General features: G+C 41.5%; 1 protein-coding gene across 9 annotated transcripts in view; it reads left to right on the top strand.

Annotated features, from left to right (window-relative positions):
• auts2a (activator of transcription and developmental regulator AUTS2 a) overlaps nt 1–19,129 on the top strand; it is a 369,856-nt gene that overhangs the window by 156,898 nt on the left and 193,829 nt on the right. For all 9 annotated transcript variants that reach the window (XM_083775547.1, XM_083775549.1, XM_083775544.1 and 6 more), the window contains one exon: nt 4,610–4,711. In XM_083775547.1, the coding sequence (XP_083631673.1) occupies nt 4,610–4,711 (102 nt within the window). The remainder of the gene's footprint in view (nt 1–4,609; nt 4,712–19,129) is intronic.

The raw sequence follows: 19,129 nt of genomic DNA, 5'->3' as shown, positions 1-19,129 counted from the left end.
GTATGGATCCTTTGCTGAGTGTTGAATAGAGGGTGTTACAGTAGTCCAAGCGGGATGAAATGAGTGCTTTAACAACTTTCTGAAGGATTCTGTAAATGTTGCGTAAATGAAAAAAGCAAGTGCAAACCACAGATTTTATCTGGGCCTCAAGACAGAGGTCAGAGTCCAATAGTACACCCACATTTTTGGCTACTGGTGTGACATTGGCTGACATGGAGTCGAGACAGTTGTACGTTGATTCCGGCTTCACCAAATTAGTGCATTTTGAATGTGAAGATTTCAAACATTTTAAGCTCCTCCTAAAACGGTATTTGGCTAAAAGTGACGTGCTGCACCATTATCCCTGCTGACATGCTCACTTTGCTTGAATAAAACTATTCCTTCGTATTCCATCTACCTCTTTGTGAATTAATTAATTCAGTGCTCCAGTGATCTGCTAGATGAAAGCCGAGCAGCAGCTGCACTAACATCGTCTGACTCTTCCTGAGCCAAAGGCTCACATGCATATCGCCGCTGTGTCGCACGGAAACCTTGTATGTCCAAAACAGTTACTTTTCTGGAAATTGAAAAAAGAACCTGTGTTCAAATTTATCCAATGATTGTGACTATTAATATTTGTCACAATCTTTTTTAATACAAAAATAGCGAAAACAGCAGATCTAAAGCTCACAGCGTGTCTCAATGCAAACATTGCACACAAGTCATCCCCAGTTATAATAGTTATGAAACTCGAGTGCTCTCTGGAAGATGAACACTAACTGTTGAGTGATCCCCATGACCTATTCTCTAGTGCCACTCTCAGGTCCACATACAGTTTCAACTTTTCACACAAGATACTGCATGTGTATGTCATCATAATCTAATTGACGGATTCCAGGATGAACTCTAATGACTTTTCCTCTAGCGTCACCCTTTGGCCAATTTCCACGTGGGTGTACAGAGCAGCACAGACTCTAGTCTAGGAGACCGCTAGCAGGAGAGGCATAAAGGTTGAAGGGTCACTAACACATACTCTAGTCTAGGAGACCGCTAGCAGGAGAAGCATAAAGGTTGAAGGGTCACTAACACATACTCTAGTCTAGGAGACCGCTAGCAGGAGAAGCATAAAGGTTGAAGGGCCACTAACACACATACTCTAGTCTAGGAGACCGCTAGCAGGAGAAGCATAAAGGACGAAGGGCCACTAACACAGACTCTAGTCTAGGAGACCGCTAGCAGGAGAGGCATTGAGGTTGAAGGGCCACTAACACACGTTGAATCTTTCTGAATACTGCATGCCTCGTACGTACCAAAGCATCATAGAGACAGACTGCTGATTGAAAACAGTTGTTGATTGTATACTTCAGTAAATCCAGGCTGCAAAAAAAATAAAGAAAGAACACTTCTCCCCCTAACACAGAACAGATTGCAAGAAAACAAGACCTCACTGTGTAGAAATTAATGGCAGATGCACTTACTAGTAGTTTAAATGTTTCATTAGATGCTAATGTCTCGCTGTGTTTTTAATTGATGTGAAATTAGCCTCTGGAATATTAAAACCATCTGTTTGTTATCTTCCTGCAGGGCCAGTCTTTACCCAGGCTGTGTGGATCAGGTCATTAAATGAATGCATCCTTATGGTTCAGCCTGCCGCTTAATTAATGTCTTTATGTTGTTGAATCACCACAACACACCTCGGGGCATTTGCCCACACAGGCATACACGCGGCCATGCGCACACTATTATAATGCACACGAACAGACTTACGCACGCTTGAACACACACAAACACGCACGCACGCACGCACAGACACACAGTTTTTACTCACGCTCTCTCTCTGACTTAGTTCAAATGCAATGAGATCCATCTGTGTTCACTGCAGGATGCCAAACAGAAACTATGTTTAAACGACTCTTAAATCATGTAAAATGACGTGCTGAGTAACAAGTGGGAGTGATCAGACCACTGCTCTAATAGTACAGGTCATATTGGCCTCAACTCCCACACACACACACACACACACACACACACCCCTCCCGCCCACACAAGTCTCTCACTTTGATTAATCAGAAGGCAGCAGGCCATTAAGTTTCAGCCTCGCTTTTTGATCCCACTGACCACCAGCAACGACCCCCCCCCCCCCCCTTCCCCCCCGTTTGCCGAACACATACATTAATCATTCCATTAAAAAATTAATCTCTAATCTGAACCTCAGAAGTACAAGAAGAAAAAAGGGCGGGGGGTGTGGGCCGTGGGGGAGAGTTCTCAGAGGTAATTTAAGGGGGCTCAGAGGGAAATAAAAAGAGAACAAGCTGAGGGATACATTTTCAAATAGCTGCGTAATCAGGTCCTAAGCTGTGTAATAACCTTGAAAGAAGAGCCCTCCTTTTATTGGAATGTCTTTATTAGACACATTCTTCATACATTATGCTCCTTTTAAATTTGTTCAAGATTTCTGATTTCATGGAGTACTTTTCCACGCTGATAAGTCAGGGGTAGAGAGAATGATTATCATCTCATTTCCACAGCGTCAATTTGCTGCCAGATTAATTTATCCATAAATCAGTGAGGATGTGAATATACTGTACCTCAAGCCAATATCACTCTGTATCTGTATGAGTCTCCTGCAGGTTCCTTACATTCTTATTAAGCTGACCAAATATTGGATCAGTATTTAGCAGCAATTGTGTATCTTCATATCTCATATTTTTATGCTTTTGATAGGCTACATTTTATTATTTGATTATTATATTTATTATTATATTTGTATTTACATCATCAAAAGTAGCGTAGCGAAAATGGCTGATCTACAAGCTCACAATGTGATGTGTAATGACGACCTACCCAAAATCAGGACATCAGTTTGAAACTGGTCTGTCTGTTTGTTGTATACATATTTAACCAATGGGTATTTAGCAAAGTTTGTGGCTAAATTATGTCTACATTGGATCCATTGGAACACATACGCTCTTTTTCCATTTCCTGAAAACCCTGAACATGCAAGGTTTCCGCCTGACAGCAACGATATGAATGTGCCCAGACTGTGGCTGGCTAATGAATATGATAGGTCAACATGTTCTGATGAAGTAGCTGCCAACGGGACATAAACAGGAACTCTGTTCATGGGCCAGAGTGGATGAGATGATATTATTCTCTCCTTTTCCCCTGAAAATATGGAACTCCCTTCAGAGGAACTGGCATTTACCAGAAAAGAGCGGAAACGTCGCCTGGTTTTGTAGGAATGAAACTGTGTTGGAGGTAATTAGTGCTATCACAGTGCTGTGGCCTGTGTGTGTGTGTGTGTGTGTGTGTGTGTGTGTGTGTGTGTGTGTGTGTGTGTGTGTGTGTGTGTGTGCACACGCACACACACACACACACACACGCACAGAGACCCATCAGGCATTCCCAATGCTCTGACTCTTATCGTGTTCAGCACTCTGGCGAACCCAGCCGCCTTCCACCCATCACGCAATTCTCCCAAGGAAACAGATTCATTTCACACTGCTAATGGCTACAGAAAAGAGAACATTTTCATTTTAATTATCTGCTCAACTCAAGGGCTCTTTGGGTATTCCTTCACTATGTACCCTTTCATTACACAATTTACACTAAAGCAATGCCAATACTTGAAATGTGAATATTGGAAGAGAAGTTTAAAAAATAAAAATCTTTGTCCCTCTAGACTAGAGGGGGTAGGGAGTACTGTAAAGTGGAAAGGAGACTGAACATCATCATCATCATCATCAGGTGCACAGACAGACAGACAGAGATTTGTAACTTGAAAAGTTTCTAAATTACAGTATTCAAAAGTCTTCAAAAACACTCAAACATTTTCAAGCAATAGCAATAATAGAAGATCAACAAAATCACAACTTTATTTTTTTTTTCCTTTTTTAAATCTCAACATAAGGGGGGTCGCAGCTATGTGGGGATCCTTGGCATGAAAAGGTTGGAAAACCTCATGTAAGGGGCTTAGTAGCCATGTTCCAAGTGGTCCACAGAGCAAGCTTTTTTCTTGCTTTGAAATGAATCCATCCATTTGTCTAGTCTTGGAAGGAGCAGTGTGGACTGTGGACACTTCAGAGGCAGACATGGACTGGAGCATAGGCCCCCCACTGTTCCTATTCCCCCAAGAGACATTCATTTTTCTGAGGGGCTCAGAGGCTCTCTGGCTTGGCACAACCTCCCCCCTTTTACCCGTCTTCTGTTTCTTCTTCTGTCACTCTGACAGTCACTGAGTGGATGACACTGGATTCCTGTTGCCTCAGCATTTGTCATCTGTTTGGAAGGGGGAGAGAGGCCCAATGACACATTTACACAGACAGCACAGTGTGGCCTCTTATCAGTTATTTTTTTGGGGAAAAATGCTAGCTCTCTCAAACTGTAGCTCTTTCCAGTTATGTTCACCTTGTTTAATGCGGACCTCTCTTCCCTCTCTCTCTCTGTGTGTGTGTGTGTGTGTGTGTGTGTGTGTGTGTGTGTGTGTGTGTGTGTGTGTGTGTGTGTGTGTGTGTGTGTGTGTGTGTGTGTGTGTGTGTGTGTGTGTGTGTGTGTGTGTGTGTGTGTGTGTGTGTGTGTGTGTGTGTGTGTGTGTGTGTGTGTGTGTGTGTGTGTGTGTTGCGTTCTGCAGCTGAAGCCTGGACAGAACAACCGTAAGGACAGCGACAGTGAGAGTGTGAGTGGAGAGTCCAAGCCGTCCATCAGGAGCAGTTCTAGAGACAGACTGACAGACGTGAGTACATGAACAGATACACACACCAAACAATCACGTAAGACATAACGCCACTTCATTGGAACGCACTGAACCCAACCACACACTGAACCCAACCACACACTGAACCCAACCACACACTGAACCCAATCACACACTGAACCCAACCACACACTGAACCCAACCACACACTGAACCCAACCACACACTGAACCCAACGACACACTGAACCCAACCACACACTGAACCCAACCACACACTGAACCCAACCACACACTGAACCCAACCACACACTGAACCCAACCACACACGCGACTGGTCTCGCCACACCTGGTCATAGGCGGACATCTGGTGCAGGACACCTATAGGTTTATATAATGTGTTTCTTTTCTTTTTTCTTTTCTTTTTTTTTGGAAACTTTATTTTTACATTTTATATTATGCATTTCTATATGCACAGCGCTGGAAAGAAAAAATTGCTTTGCCAGTAAGAACGGCAGGTTGTAATTTACATATTTACAGTTAAAAATGTATTTTTTAATATAAATACAGTGATTTTGCCTGAGAAGTCTTAAAATCCCCCCTTAACTGAACTAGCAACCGTTAAAGGAGAATTCCATGCTAGAATGCTTTCTTATCTTTCTTACCTTTCTTTGTAGTTGTTACGTCCCCACCAAAGAGGTCCAGGTGTTTTTTTGTGCAAAAACTCCTTATTGGCTATTTTCCCTACCATAAGCCCTCAATGAATTGCATTGCATTGAATGGGAATTGAATGGGGCTATGGGGTGTTATGCTAGTTCGCTTATTTCCATCGAAAGGAGTAGTAAAGTGTGCCGCTTGGGATATTATTTACATTATGAAGAGAGGATATATACAAAGAAATTATAATTTTGAGCGATGGAAATAAGCGAATTAGCACAACACCCCATAGCCCCATTCAATTCCCATTCAATTCAATGCAATTCATTTAGGGCTTATGGTAGGGGAAATAGCCAATAAGGAGCTTTTGCACAAAATAACACCTGGACCTCTTTGGTGGGGACGTAACAACTACAAAGAAAGGTAAGAAAGCCTTTTAGTATGGAATTCTCCTTTAAGAGAAAATATGGCCACATTATGCAGCGATATGTATACTTTATTCTTTATTTATGTATGGATTTGGTTGCCGAAGAAAACTAATTTTGGCCGCCTGGAAAGGAGCCAGTGGTTCGGGCATCTGGTTAGGATGCCTCTCGGGCGCCTCCCCCGCCCTTGGTTTCATGTCTCTCTACACTCTCCTGTCTGAAGAATAATGCATACAATTGCTGAAGAAATAATGTAACTGGCTTGAACCAGTACTTGTGTCTGTACTTGTGGCTTTCCAAGGAACATTTGTTAATGCTACAGTATGTACGCTGTAATTTGCGCCACTAAGCGCAAATTAGCACTAGCAGTTATCCTCTGTGATAGTTGTACCATATGATGTTGTTAAATTGCACCTGTTTCAGGTTCCTGCAACCACTTTATCTAATCATTCACTTCAAAACATATATTTTATTTTATTGCTTATTATACAGTACTACTGTATGTAATATACTAGCTTTGCATATTTGCTAGCCTGCAGATTAAAGTCTGTTTTTGCTGACAGAATTTCACATAACTTTATTATGTGTGTGGCCTCACACCCTCACCACACACAGGCAAAAGGTAAGTACTTAGCCCTCTAACACCGCATTAATTTCTACTTGCAAAAAATAAATTTCAACCTTACTACTACTTTGTACTACTAGGACTAAGACTAAAAAATATGTTAAAAAAAATAAAAAAAATAAAGTTTGATGAAAAATGTATAATAATTATATAATAATATAATAAATTAATAATTTACATTTTGGGGATATCTTTCACAATAATGAATAAAACATGTTCTAGACATTCTAATGATCACAAAAAAACATATATTATTACAATTATTTTACCTACTTTTATTAGGGTAAAGGTCAAAAGTCTTTTTTATTTGTGTGAATTTCAGCCTCTGTGGGGGGTATTTATATGCAAATATCATGACCAATGGCATTGAAATGGCATTGCAATGAACATCACTGATGACGTTTAGGTGAAAAAAGAACAGAAAGAAATTATAATAATTTAGTAATTAAATAAAATAAAATTGTTGCTAAAAAGCAACGCTGGGTCTTAGAGGGTTAGATATATTGTCGGTTTTCCTTTTCTTTTTGAGTGGTGCAACCACTCCTACAACCAGGAATGTCCGTGTGTATCATGTGTGTATCAGTCAAGAGCACGAGTGGTGTGCGCATGCTTGAAATTGGAACGAGAGAAGTGACTGTCTAGGTTTATTGATATCCATAATAAAGCTAATCTGACAGAGCAGAGAGAGAGAGAGAGAGGAGGGGGGGGGGGGGGGGGGGGGAGAGGGGAGTTGCACCACTCGGTTCATACAGGTGTGATTTTTTTCTTTACTTTGGCCGTGTACCAATAAGATATGGTATTTATATTGCACACATATACACCCAGACATTCCTTGGTACTCATGCAACAAGGATATCCTATTTACCCAGTTCCTTGTTCCTTTTATAGAAGCTAAGTCAAGCATTAAATGTCACAAGTGAGAGGTGTCCCTGTGCCCGGTGACACATTCCAAGTTGTAAAGAGAGCAGACTTGGGGGAGTGGTGCAGAGACCTTACAGTACTACTGCTTGTTGATTTGGGTGGAGAATCTTCAGTGGAGCTATCAGATATCTGGCCATAATTAAAGCTGTCAGTTGGGAGGCGAGCTAGTCTTTGAGAAAGACATGGCTGGGCAACTGAAGCAAAACCGATTCTGCGTGTAGCTTTACAGTGCTTGACCAGGCATGAAATGAAATAAGTAATTTGATGTTGACATCAGAAATTGAAATGATACCTACTGATTTTTTGTCAAGCTGAACTGGTGTTGCTCTGTGGAGCTAAACCAAGACAAATGATAGTTAAATAGGAGCATTTTCAACATGCATAGTGCCAGGTGATTGATGCTCACAGCTGTTACTGCCGTAGAGAACGAAGAAAAGCTTTAAATTTGTCATCTGTTATGCCATGGTTAGTCATAGCCAATTGCCTAAAAGTGATACAGTGCTATTGAACACTTGAGAAATCGAGTGGAACATAATTGCAGCAGTCCACGTACACTTGATGTATTAGCACTGGGGTTGCTGTGTAAACAAAAAGTGAAAATGTATAATTATTGGTTGCCCACGCCATTCACCTCACTGTCGAACCGTTTAACTTCCACTGAGTTTAGTGTCACCCCAGTAGTGAACTTACATTACACACAGACAAATTGTGGTTTAATTATCAGTATTGCACACATGGCTTTTGGAAACGCCTGTAATGCTATTAATTTAACTATAACTAATTAACTATAAATCAGCTGTTCAAATATTACTGCAGATGAAAAACTGACCAGAAATGAACGCATGTGAACAGTCACCACAGGTTCCTTGAACAAGACCCCTCAAACTCTCCTGTAAAAAACAACTTCACACATGAAGTGGTATCAACCCACCCCCCCAGACTAAACTTGAACTTGGTTAAACCAACTTATTCCTGTTGCATATATCGTAATACAATATTCTGGTACAATATTATCTGTTCATGTGGACAGAGACACACATTCCTGACAAAGAGGAATGGGCATTTTATTCATTTGTACCAGGGAGCATTTTGAAATGGAGGTTATGGCTCCAACCACATCAGTCCAACGTTTTCCTAATGATATCCACTGAAGGCATTCCCCTCCCCCAGTGACTCTTCTCTGATGAAGTAGATAAGCCCAGTTTCTGGCCTTGCCCTGCCAGAGAGGGAGAGAGAGGCCATGGGAGGTCAGGCCCTGGCTGTCTTTCTCTCTCACCCCCTCACTCTGTTTTACCCTCTCTCCATCCTCACACCATCCTGCCAGCTCATTAAGGTCTACAAATGGCACATCAGCCTGACTGTGTTTGCCTCAACCCCAAACCCCAGCTAAATTGGCAGGCTTAGCCGTATTTGCTCTGAAGCTCTGGATTCCCTTTTGGGTTTGTTTGAAGCCGACATGGTGCCCTCCCCACCCTCCACCTCCTTCCAAACCCCTTCCTCCCTCAGTCTGGGTGGCAGGCATGCAGTCCTGTGCAGGGGAGTCTGCTGGATCATGAAGCCTGGGATGAATCACTTGCGTTTAGTCTCTGCGGTAAAGGGTGAAATGCCATCATTACTCGGCTGCCTATCAAATAAATTGGCAATTACGGGCCTCGGATTGCGAGTAAACAGCACGTTACTGCTTTTCTCCCACCCAAGGCACTTGATGAGAGGCGGGTGCAATAGAGAGAGAGGCCCAGGAGTACTAGGTCAGAGCCCGCCAGTCAGCTCTAGCCTGGCTGATGAGATACAAGCTGGAGAAGGCTGTAATGAATCTACCCCCATATTTTGGTGGCCATTTTTTATTCACCCAAAGCCTTCTATTCCGTCTCTCACACTGGCCCTGGCTGTTGAATGAAGCCTGTCTGTTGTTTTTGAGGGGCACAAGCCTCTCCTGTATTCTACATCTATTAATGTAGATTTTCGTCTTACAAAACATTAAATTCCCATTGACAATGAATGGAGAATTTACGTCATACACGTATGTGTCTGAGCAAATCAACATGTTGCGTCATGATGATGTGTGATGATAAGAGCGCCCCTCACTTCACACAGGTGTGATTTTTGTGGGGGAAATAGCCATTCTTAACCCATTCTGGGCGGGAACACCGTTTGGTGTTTTAACCCTTCTGGAGGGGAACGCCTTTTGGGTTTCTGTACAGTATGTACAGTATTCAAAACATTAAAAAGATTGATGCTATATAAAATGTTGAAGTTTTTCAGAAAACCTAGGTTAGGATTTAGATGGCGTTTTTAGAATCGGCCTCAGTCCAAATAGGACTGAAATGACACAGTGCTACCTTTTGGATTACACTTTCATTATAGGAAATGCTATTTCGACATACACTATACAGTGCTTGAGTAACAGCATGCAAAGATATGCATTTCTGTTATATGGAACTGCTTTTTACAAGGCCTTTTGACAGCAAGCCCACAATGGCATCAATACTTTGATGACAGTCCATTCATTCTGTTGGCAGCCTAAAAGTATATTGGTTGTAACACTGTTATTGATACTACCAGCTTAGTGGAGTTATTTGAGACGTCGTTCCCAACAGAAATGTGAAAATTGGGGGTCCTGAAATCCATCCTCGTGTGTCCTGACTCCTCTCACATGGGAAGGTTCTTTTGCGGTGAGGTCTTTTAAAGTTGCATTCTAATGAAACATCTGGAAGTGATATTGTGGAATAAAGTCAAGCCCATCATCTTTCCATGCTTTTGAAGCGGTTTCAGCCAGAACGGAGCTAAAGTCTCCCTTATGGCCAGTAAAACTCAACTCCATTATTACTGGCTCTCTGATTAAAACATGACAGACAGTCTATCTGGAATCGTGAACGCATGTGGGGAATCCATCTCAAATGCTCGGTTTACAGCTTTGGGAAACTGATTAATGACACAAAATATAGCTGTGGCTTTGTAAATCAATATTATGATTAAAATTCACTTTTCACAAAAAAAAGAAAAAGAAAAGACTGAACCCAATGTTTTGTTTTGAACTTGGACTTGTCTTTTCCATAAGCTTCAGTGTCTGACAAGAATCTGGTTGTCCCGTTGAACTGCTTATTAATGTGGCCAGGACTGGTTCGCAGAACACCATGTCCATCCCACCTCAGTACACTCTTCCAATTATTTCCTGACACTCTAATGTAAATGAGGTCGCAGTCTCCCTACATGTCCAGATATGCCAGCCAATTTACTCCAACATAGAACTTGTAATTGCTTGCATCAATTATCCAGTATGAGATTCTCTCTCTCTCTCTCTCTCTCTCTCTCTCTCTCTCTCTCTCTCTCTCTCCCTCTCTCTCTCAGTGATTTGAAATGTTCCGTATTAGAGACAAGCATCTAGATATGGGAGTCAGAATGTTGTACCTATAATTAGCTCATTATCATATAGGATCGTATTCCTTGCCCAGTCCAGGGTTTGTCCCAGGCACAGTGCAGAGGAAGCAGATGCGCAGCAGAGGTCGTAGATTGCTCGACAGCCTTTTTGATTGCTTTATGGCTTCATGATTGCTTTAGGGCTTTATGGCAGGCATGTAAATAATGTGTATTGTCAGCATAGCCTGAAACTCTGAAACTGTCCATGTTAGACCAGAGGTGAGATAATGCTTTGCCAACAACATAGTGTGCACCCTAGGCCATTTAGTTCCTCATAGGATGGTGAGGAAGACAAGCACTTATTTTGGTTCACTCAAATGCATTACTTTTTAAATCACCGTAAAACAAAGCAGATAGCGAGGCCTTGATGCGGGACACACGCTTGGAAATTGAGCTTGCCGTCTGAGTAGACAAGCTGTGGTGGACAGAATCGGTTATTACGTTAAAGAAAACAAGCTTTCCCTTCCCGTTTCAACCAATCACAGGGAATCTGAACTCTATGATCATAACACACTGTCTGCTATTGACGTGTATATATACGTGTTTTGATAGCCATCTGTTGTCTGCGATTGACGTACATATAAGCTTTATATCGCTTGACATGGATCTGAAACGGCACAGCTAAAAAAAAAAGTGCCCTGAGCTGGTTGCTAAGCAACGCCTTGCTCTCCCCTCCACGCACGGAACGTTCTCATGCATGAGTAGACTACTGCTATAATTAGGATCTTCTATGGCTCTTTACTCTACTATGGACTATGTCGCTGTCCATTGTGCTGACTGCTGATCAGACATCTGAGGTTCAGATCTAATTTCTGAATTTTCGTCGCATCTCGATCGAAATCTAAACATTTCTCGAGAAAGATTGCTAGCGTGAGCTAATGCTAACATTAGCCTTTTCTTACAATGGAGGTCTGCGAGCCTCCTCTGAGCGGGGAAAACAGAAGTACTTGAGTAGTATTAAGGGTAATGAGCTTACATTCCCGCTTTACAAAACCCAGGTAAAAAAGTGGACAGGGCAGGTGTCTGATCAAAAGAAAAGATAATACACAACAATATTTTGGCTTCACTGAAATGGTTTGGTTTATAGGCATCTACAGTAGGTAAAATATATATAATATAGGATATTATACCTGATGGTATATTACTCATCTTAAACTTAACACTAAAATAAGATGTATCTGAAAACATTTTAGGTTAGAAAGGTTAGGCAACGTACTAACAAACACCACCACACCTAACAAACACCACCCATCACACTGCATGGCCCTCTGCATGGCATGCATGATTGGTTGAGACGCTGTTTAAAGGATGAAACTTCAATATAAAATGACCAAAGCCATTTCACCACGTCTTTAAGTAATGTCAGACATTTCTGTTTCTTCTTCTTACTGTCCACATTCTTGGTTGTCTTTCAAAAGTTAGGAACCAATACCATACCATACGACCTTTGAGAAGATGAGAAGATTTTGGGTCCAAAAAGAACACTTTGGTTCTCATTTTATATAATCCATTATTCCAGGTTATATATTCCCCAGCAAGTATGTCTTGCCAAAAGACTAGGACATGAGAGAGATGACTCACTTGAATTACCCCCACCTTTGTCTCTACATCAGATAGATTATTTTCCACAAAGTGGACATATGTGCTTATTACCACTCTTGGTATTTCAGATCAACTCACTTTCTTTCTGCCTTCCATCTCTCTCTCTCTCTCTCTCTCTCTCTCTCTCTCTCTCTCGTTCAGCCATTGTCTAGTCTGGTTGTCAGCAGTCGAGCAGAATTAGGCTGCGCCTCCATCGTACTGACATTACCGTAACAGCCCACTGTCCGCCAGGGGCTGGCCCAGAGGTCCCACCGGATTGTCTCTACATGCACAGAGGGCCGTGCCGGGTTGCCTGCCTGTAAGCTTTGACAAAGTGTTTGAAGTCACACTCAGAGCGGCTCTGATCCAGAAATATAATGAGTCTAATAGGGAGCGTAGGGTTATTGTGTGTGCAGTGACCTCCGAGCAGCCTTCTAGGTTCCACACTGCATGACATCACTAGATTATTTCTGCTAATTATTCACTACACCTTAAGGCTACCTCAGTTCTCATGAACAGCCACCCCATGGGTCACGCAGCTTAAGACCAAGCACGTTTTGCGGCAATGGATTTATTTGTGGTCTTTACCGTACTTCTGTCACCTTATACTTTGTTAAATATTCATCTTTAATTATTGAAATTGATACACAGAGTGAGGTTGGTGGTGTAAATACTGTACAGGCTGACGCTGACTAAAGGCGTTCCCTCACTGCCGTAGATGATACATCTATTCTCATGGAAGATTAATGTGTTGTATGGGTGGTGTTGAATGTCATTGTTGAAGGTTGAAAGTATTGAACGCCCGAATCCTATCCATATGTTTTCAGGAATGACATAAATAGGCTCAGCCGGAATCCATTTTGACTTACCAAGTGTGAACCAGTGCCAGAGCCACATGATACTTGCCAAGTATCCTGGCTCTGAGGCTTCCAATAACAAATCCTATTCCACTTAATTTCCACTGAAATTGGCCGTGGCCATGTGTTGCCACCCCCCGTCTGCTTACACCGTGCGTGGCTCAGCTCTTGGCTGCATCTCGTCTCCGTATCCCTGGATTCCAGTATTCACTGCAACCTGACCCCCGTAGCCCCTCATTTTTTAATGTTGTACGGGGTTCTGGCGATGGAGTCTCCCCTCGCTTTGTTCCAGCCTATTCAGTGTGGAGGCTGTTCCGGTGGGATAAGTTGAATAAGTGGAGCCTGGAGAAATCTCTACAAAGGTCTCACTCTGATTGGATGCCTGCAGAGCCCAAGGAGAAGAGCACTGGTTGCCATGGCAATGAGAGCAATGTGAGAACTGCCACACGGAGGAGAATGGGGGAAATGTTGGATTGTTTTTTTGGCAATGGGTGGTCTTCATCGAACGGGCAAAGCAGTATTACGTGCACCTTGTACCCCCCTAGGAGTAGCTGAGCTAGAGTGCATACTTGTAGGGGTGTACTTGGGCCCATGCTGTTTGGGAGCCAGAGAAAACATAACCTGGCTCACCAGGACTCCAGCATCAACCCCCCCCCACCCCCCACCATGAAGATGATTCAAGTCATTCTTACCTTCTCTCCCAGCTCATTTGAAGCCCTATGAACACAGAAAGGACAGAAATTGTCTGCCTCCATCTCTTTCATACAGACCCTGGAACTCACGCCATGTGAATTACAAAAGACAACATCAAAACTATTCAATATTCTTGCCTTGCATCCCATTATACACGTCCAAGAGGGTACATTTATTGGGGTTTGATTCCTCAACATTGCAGCGACAAGAGAGAAATGGCAAAAAATAATAATATAGTACAACTTTGATAGAGTAGTAGTTGCATAAAGTAAGGTTATATGCCCATATGAACATATCGGTCGGATTGGCGGTTCTGGACAATCACATAATCTGAATGATCTGAGTGAAGTCGGTCGGTCACTCACTTTTCTCCAAGTGGGTGAGGGTGGTGTGTAGTGCTCTGGCTATTGCATTGTCTGTGGATCTATTTAGCTGGGAAACAAATTGGTGACATGCTACCGATTATCTCCTTTACATGCTTCTCAAAGCATTTGCTGAAGTTTGCATTGTGTGTGTGTGTGTGTGTGTGTGTGTGTGTGTGTGTGTGTGTGTGTGTGTGTGTGTGTGTGTGTGTGTGTGTGTGTGTGTGTGTGTGTGTGTGTGTGTGTGTGTGTGTGTGTGTGTGTGTGTGTGTGTGTGTGTGTGCTGTATGTGTTTAGCTGCAGGACATTACAGTGTGTGGGGTGTCTGTTTGCATATACAGTGTACAGTATATATTCATGTCTGTGTCCATGGAGTAAAGTTTAGGAGCAAAAGACCTCTGAACATTGCATGTATTGGTTGGGATGTTCCCCTGGAAGGCCAGCTAGTTCATGACCCATCACTCTGCTCTGCCATATCTTCGGGCCAAACATAGCAGTCTAATATATATCTTCTCTTATACAGTACAGTATATGTGCATACTGTGGTAATCTCTGTACAGTTCTCCATTAGAGAGTGCATTCTTGGCTCCAGGCCGGTCTCCCGTTAGTGTTCTGAAATAACAGGCATGATCAGGGCCTGAGCTGTACATTCCATCTCTGTCTGGGTGAAGTCTCAAGGCAACTTGTCAATGGGTAGTTTGCCAACGATGTGAAAGAAAACATGAAAATAGACATCCGAAATGTGTATTGCACATTCAAGAACTTAAGGAACAAACAAAGAAATTGAACTTTTTAAAGCTTCAAAGTGAAAATCAGGGTCACGGGGTGTTTATGTGGAGTTTTTATTTATCGGTTTCCTTCACTTAAAAGAGCCAAACAGAAAGGTCTCAAGCTACAGGGTGGAAGGTTCCATGAAAGTGCCATCTCTAAAGGGCATTTGTTTGAGCATACTTTTTTCCATTGCGGCTCTATACTGTACTATATCATGCTTTGGCTTGGCTGGCTTTAAACATAACTTTATATGGTCTGACTATATGTATGCTTTCATAGAAGCCTGCTGTAACTAGACAATACGTTGTATATGAGAGCGGTACTGTATAAGCATTTAGATTATTTAGGTGATTTTTGATTTGTGAATTTGATTGATTGAATATTTGTTAACAAGATTGTTAACAGTACAGTCAAAAGTTGTGCTAAAAGGATAAACACATAAAGCCTCAGGGACTTGTTTCCATTGTGGTCCACTGCTCATCTAATTCTACTTTAGGTGTGCCAATGTGCAAATTTAGAAAATTGTCATTATAGTAACATCAATACTGGCAAACCTAAATCTAACCGGTTATTAATTTAATTATTAGTATTAGTGTTCCCCTATTGCCACTATTACTGTATACCTCCTGTTTACAGTGCATAATGCAAACAGGTCCACTGCAGAACGTATACTGTAAATTGTTTACCTTCTGCAATAAATGTATTAATTTACCCATATCTAGACTCTGTATTGCACATTGTTGTTGTTATTCATTGTAATGCACCAACCTCACCGAGACAAAAGTGTGTGCATAGTAGTATGATTCTGACTCTGACTCTGATATACCATACAGAAAACAATGGTCTGTTCTACACAACAATAATCTATGCTTTGGAGTTTTTTTCACAACACGTTTAAACCCCCTGCTTGTGGCTATATTGTTTTGTGTTTGTTCTATATTTTCTCACTGCAGCCTCTATATGATTGAGTTAAAAAATGTGCATAAGGAAACACAGGGAATAAGACTAAAATGATGGCTTATAGGCATGGAAAATCTGATTTGCTAGCCATAGCATTAGACCAAGAATGTCATGGAGTGATTTCAGGCTTATGATCTTAATGTTTTGCATGTGTTTAGAATTGAGCCCATGCTTTTCTTTCTGACAAGCTACATTTTTACAAGGCTGTCTGTGTGCATTAGGACTATTTATTTTTTCTACTGTTGTGCTGGAGAGAAGGGCATGTTCTGTCTTCTTCAAGGCCTTTGCGTCTGACAGGATTACTGTGAGGCATTGGATGTCACATCACTTCTATTTCAGAAGCCAGTGCAATTTCCCCTAAACCACAAGGCAACAGCCCCAAATAATAAATAGATAGATGGACAGGCACACAAAACAGATAGCGATAAAGAGATAGTGCCTCTGGAATTACAGTTGCCAAAGATTATTCCAGAGACATTATTTCCCTGAAGTCGTGGGCTTACGTCAAATTTGGAAGCGAAATTAAATTGCCAGCAGCGAACAATCAGACATGGTAGGAGACCATGAGTAGAGAAATAACATTTTCATTTGTTTCTGCTCCCATGGGGGAGACCCACAAGGTTTCAGTAAATAGAGGCAGCCATGAGAAATCATTATTTTTATTTTTATAGATCTAGATGCCAGACCCCAGGAATCTGCTGTTGTCTTTTAAGGTATTCTAGGTTTATCTGTGGTCTTACCTACAATTGACTTTGTCTTTGTTTGTTTCGCATTTGCGCCAGAGATTTTGTTTCATACTGCATTCTGCTCTTTTTTTCCACGCTTTGTTAAGAGCAGCCTTTGGAAATCACATCTTAGATCTGAGGCTCATTGTTTGGATAGAGTCTTGCCATGAACTGAAATGACAAAGCCAATCTAGGTCTCTTGATATGTCATCTACACTGTAACAATGCTAGTGACACTGGCTACCATCAACTGTACTATATTTATATTATTTTTCCCACTGCAGTATCCGCTGCATTTTTTCCATTGGGACTGGTATTAAGAATGTATATTAAGAATGTAAGAAAGTATTTTTTGGTTGGCTTGTCTTTCTTTTCCCACTACAGTATGTCTCTTTTTTCACGTGTCTGTGTTTTGAAGACTGCTTTGCCTGAGATACAGTAGAAATGTGTCACAAGCCACTCTAATTTTTATTGAAAGACCAACGTTTCGGCAAACAATATGCCTTCTTCAGGATATGACAAGGCACATGCTGCTCACTCACATTTATAGAGATTGGGACAAAGGTGCACTCATCTGGGAGTGTCCTCAATCTGGCCAACACCCAAAGTGGGTAATTTGGTTGTTGGCAAAATAATTTATATAGCTGAATTGATACAGCTTTTTTCATAATTATAATAAGCAGACATGGCAACGCTGCTGGTGGACTGCTGGAGGAATGAAGGGAAAACAGCGCCCCCTAAAGTCACAGATCATAGAACTGAAAGCTTTGAATCCCATGCTCTTTTTTCCACTACTCCTGCAAGACATTACTCTATAAGCCATATCTCCAAAACTGGTGGGTCAAACTGAACAACTGATATGTCAATTTGAAGCTATGATTCCCTGCTTTTCACATGACATGAAGAAACAAAATAAATACAATGGCAGCCCCCTCAGTCAAATCTAGTCACATAAACAAACATCTTAATGCAACAAGTCGGTCAATACTATATATAATAGTCTAGACCATAATTATATTGTTATTGAATAAAATAAATCAAATGGACAATAAGAGATTACAAAAAGAGTTTCTCAAGACATTTAGGATTTGAGTTTGAAGTAGCTTTAAAGCTTTTTCATATAGAAAAAAAAGATATAAATATCACAATACAATAATAATTTATAGAATACCATCAACAGAGAGGGAAATAACTCCAGGCTAAATAGGCTACTGGACGTGAAGGGGATGCACACGCAGATTAGACACACCAACGGACCGACATGCAGAAACAACGGTCAGACATGTCGGACCAATAGTATTTCTAAACTAAAGCCTGTACCCCTACCCGCCATCATAGAAAGAGTCTTAGATCAAATTCCATGTTGAGGCCATTAGGGGCTAAAGTATTCAAAGAGTGAATATCATCACTTCTTACCTTGCCAAAGGCATTGGACCCAAGGCCCTTCATTGTTGTCACTGTTATTAATTGATATCTCCGTCTTTTCATATTAATAATAAAATGCTTCAGTGCTTGTCTGGGAGCAGACACAATTTTTAACACCACTCAGGCATGCACAGTAGATGGTCAATGTGTATCCACTTAATGATCTAGTTTTAAACATGATTTTGAGGTTTATTTTGATTATTTTGACTTCTGTAAACACTAAATAGCAAATCAAAAGTACATAATGACGTGTGATCACTGATCAGTGAGTGGACGTTTCCCTATGTGGAGGCAGCTTATTTATGTGGTACATTCCATTCTATGATTAATCTCTAGGAGCAAAGCTTTGATCCAGAGCTGTCAACAGCGATGTACTCCCAGGTGATTACGCCTGCTTCCTGTCATCCAGCACCAGTGGACACAAAGGACTCGTCACACAACCCATTCCCATCATGGTCGATATTGACACAGAAATTGAATAACTGTACGCAATAGGGGGATTAGTGTTTCCCAAGAGGGATGTATGTGTCTCACCATCCATCCATCCACCAACCCCACCCCCAACCCACCACCCTCCAAATTCACGCCTGATGAGACATGCTGAGCTCTCTGAGAGACTCGATTCATACAGGCAAATCCCATCTCTGACTGAACAATGTGTAAATAGAAAAGAGGAATGGCGATTAATCTGCCGGCCGTCTTTGGTCTCTGCGTTGAAAACTAGAGGTGAAATTGTGCTTTTGGTTTTTTGGTTGAAAATCGTGTTAATCGGAAATTTGCATCGCTCTTCATTACACACATACATCAGTCAAGCTTGCCATAATATATTACTGAGCCGACCATCCAGATCATTTCTAGAACAAACATGCATGTAAATCTGTCTCCTAGCATCCACAATTTCTCCTTATGAGGATTGTGGTGAAATGGGAACATCTAAGCAATTAGACCTTCCTTGAATGTGTACGTTTTTTAGTAGTAAACATATTGGCTTAGGCAGATTAGGGGAAAAACAAACTTTAGAGTATCTCATGATTATAGT

This window comes from Protomyctophum parallelum (assembly GCF_964188405.1).
Source record: "Protomyctophum parallelum genome assembly, chromosome: 1".
In the NCBI taxonomy this organism is placed as follows: domain Eukaryota; kingdom Metazoa; phylum Chordata; class Actinopteri; order Myctophiformes; family Myctophidae; genus Protomyctophum; species Protomyctophum parallelum.
Note: the sequence above shows the minus strand (reverse complement) of the source record. Positions and strands in the feature narration are given on the sequence as shown.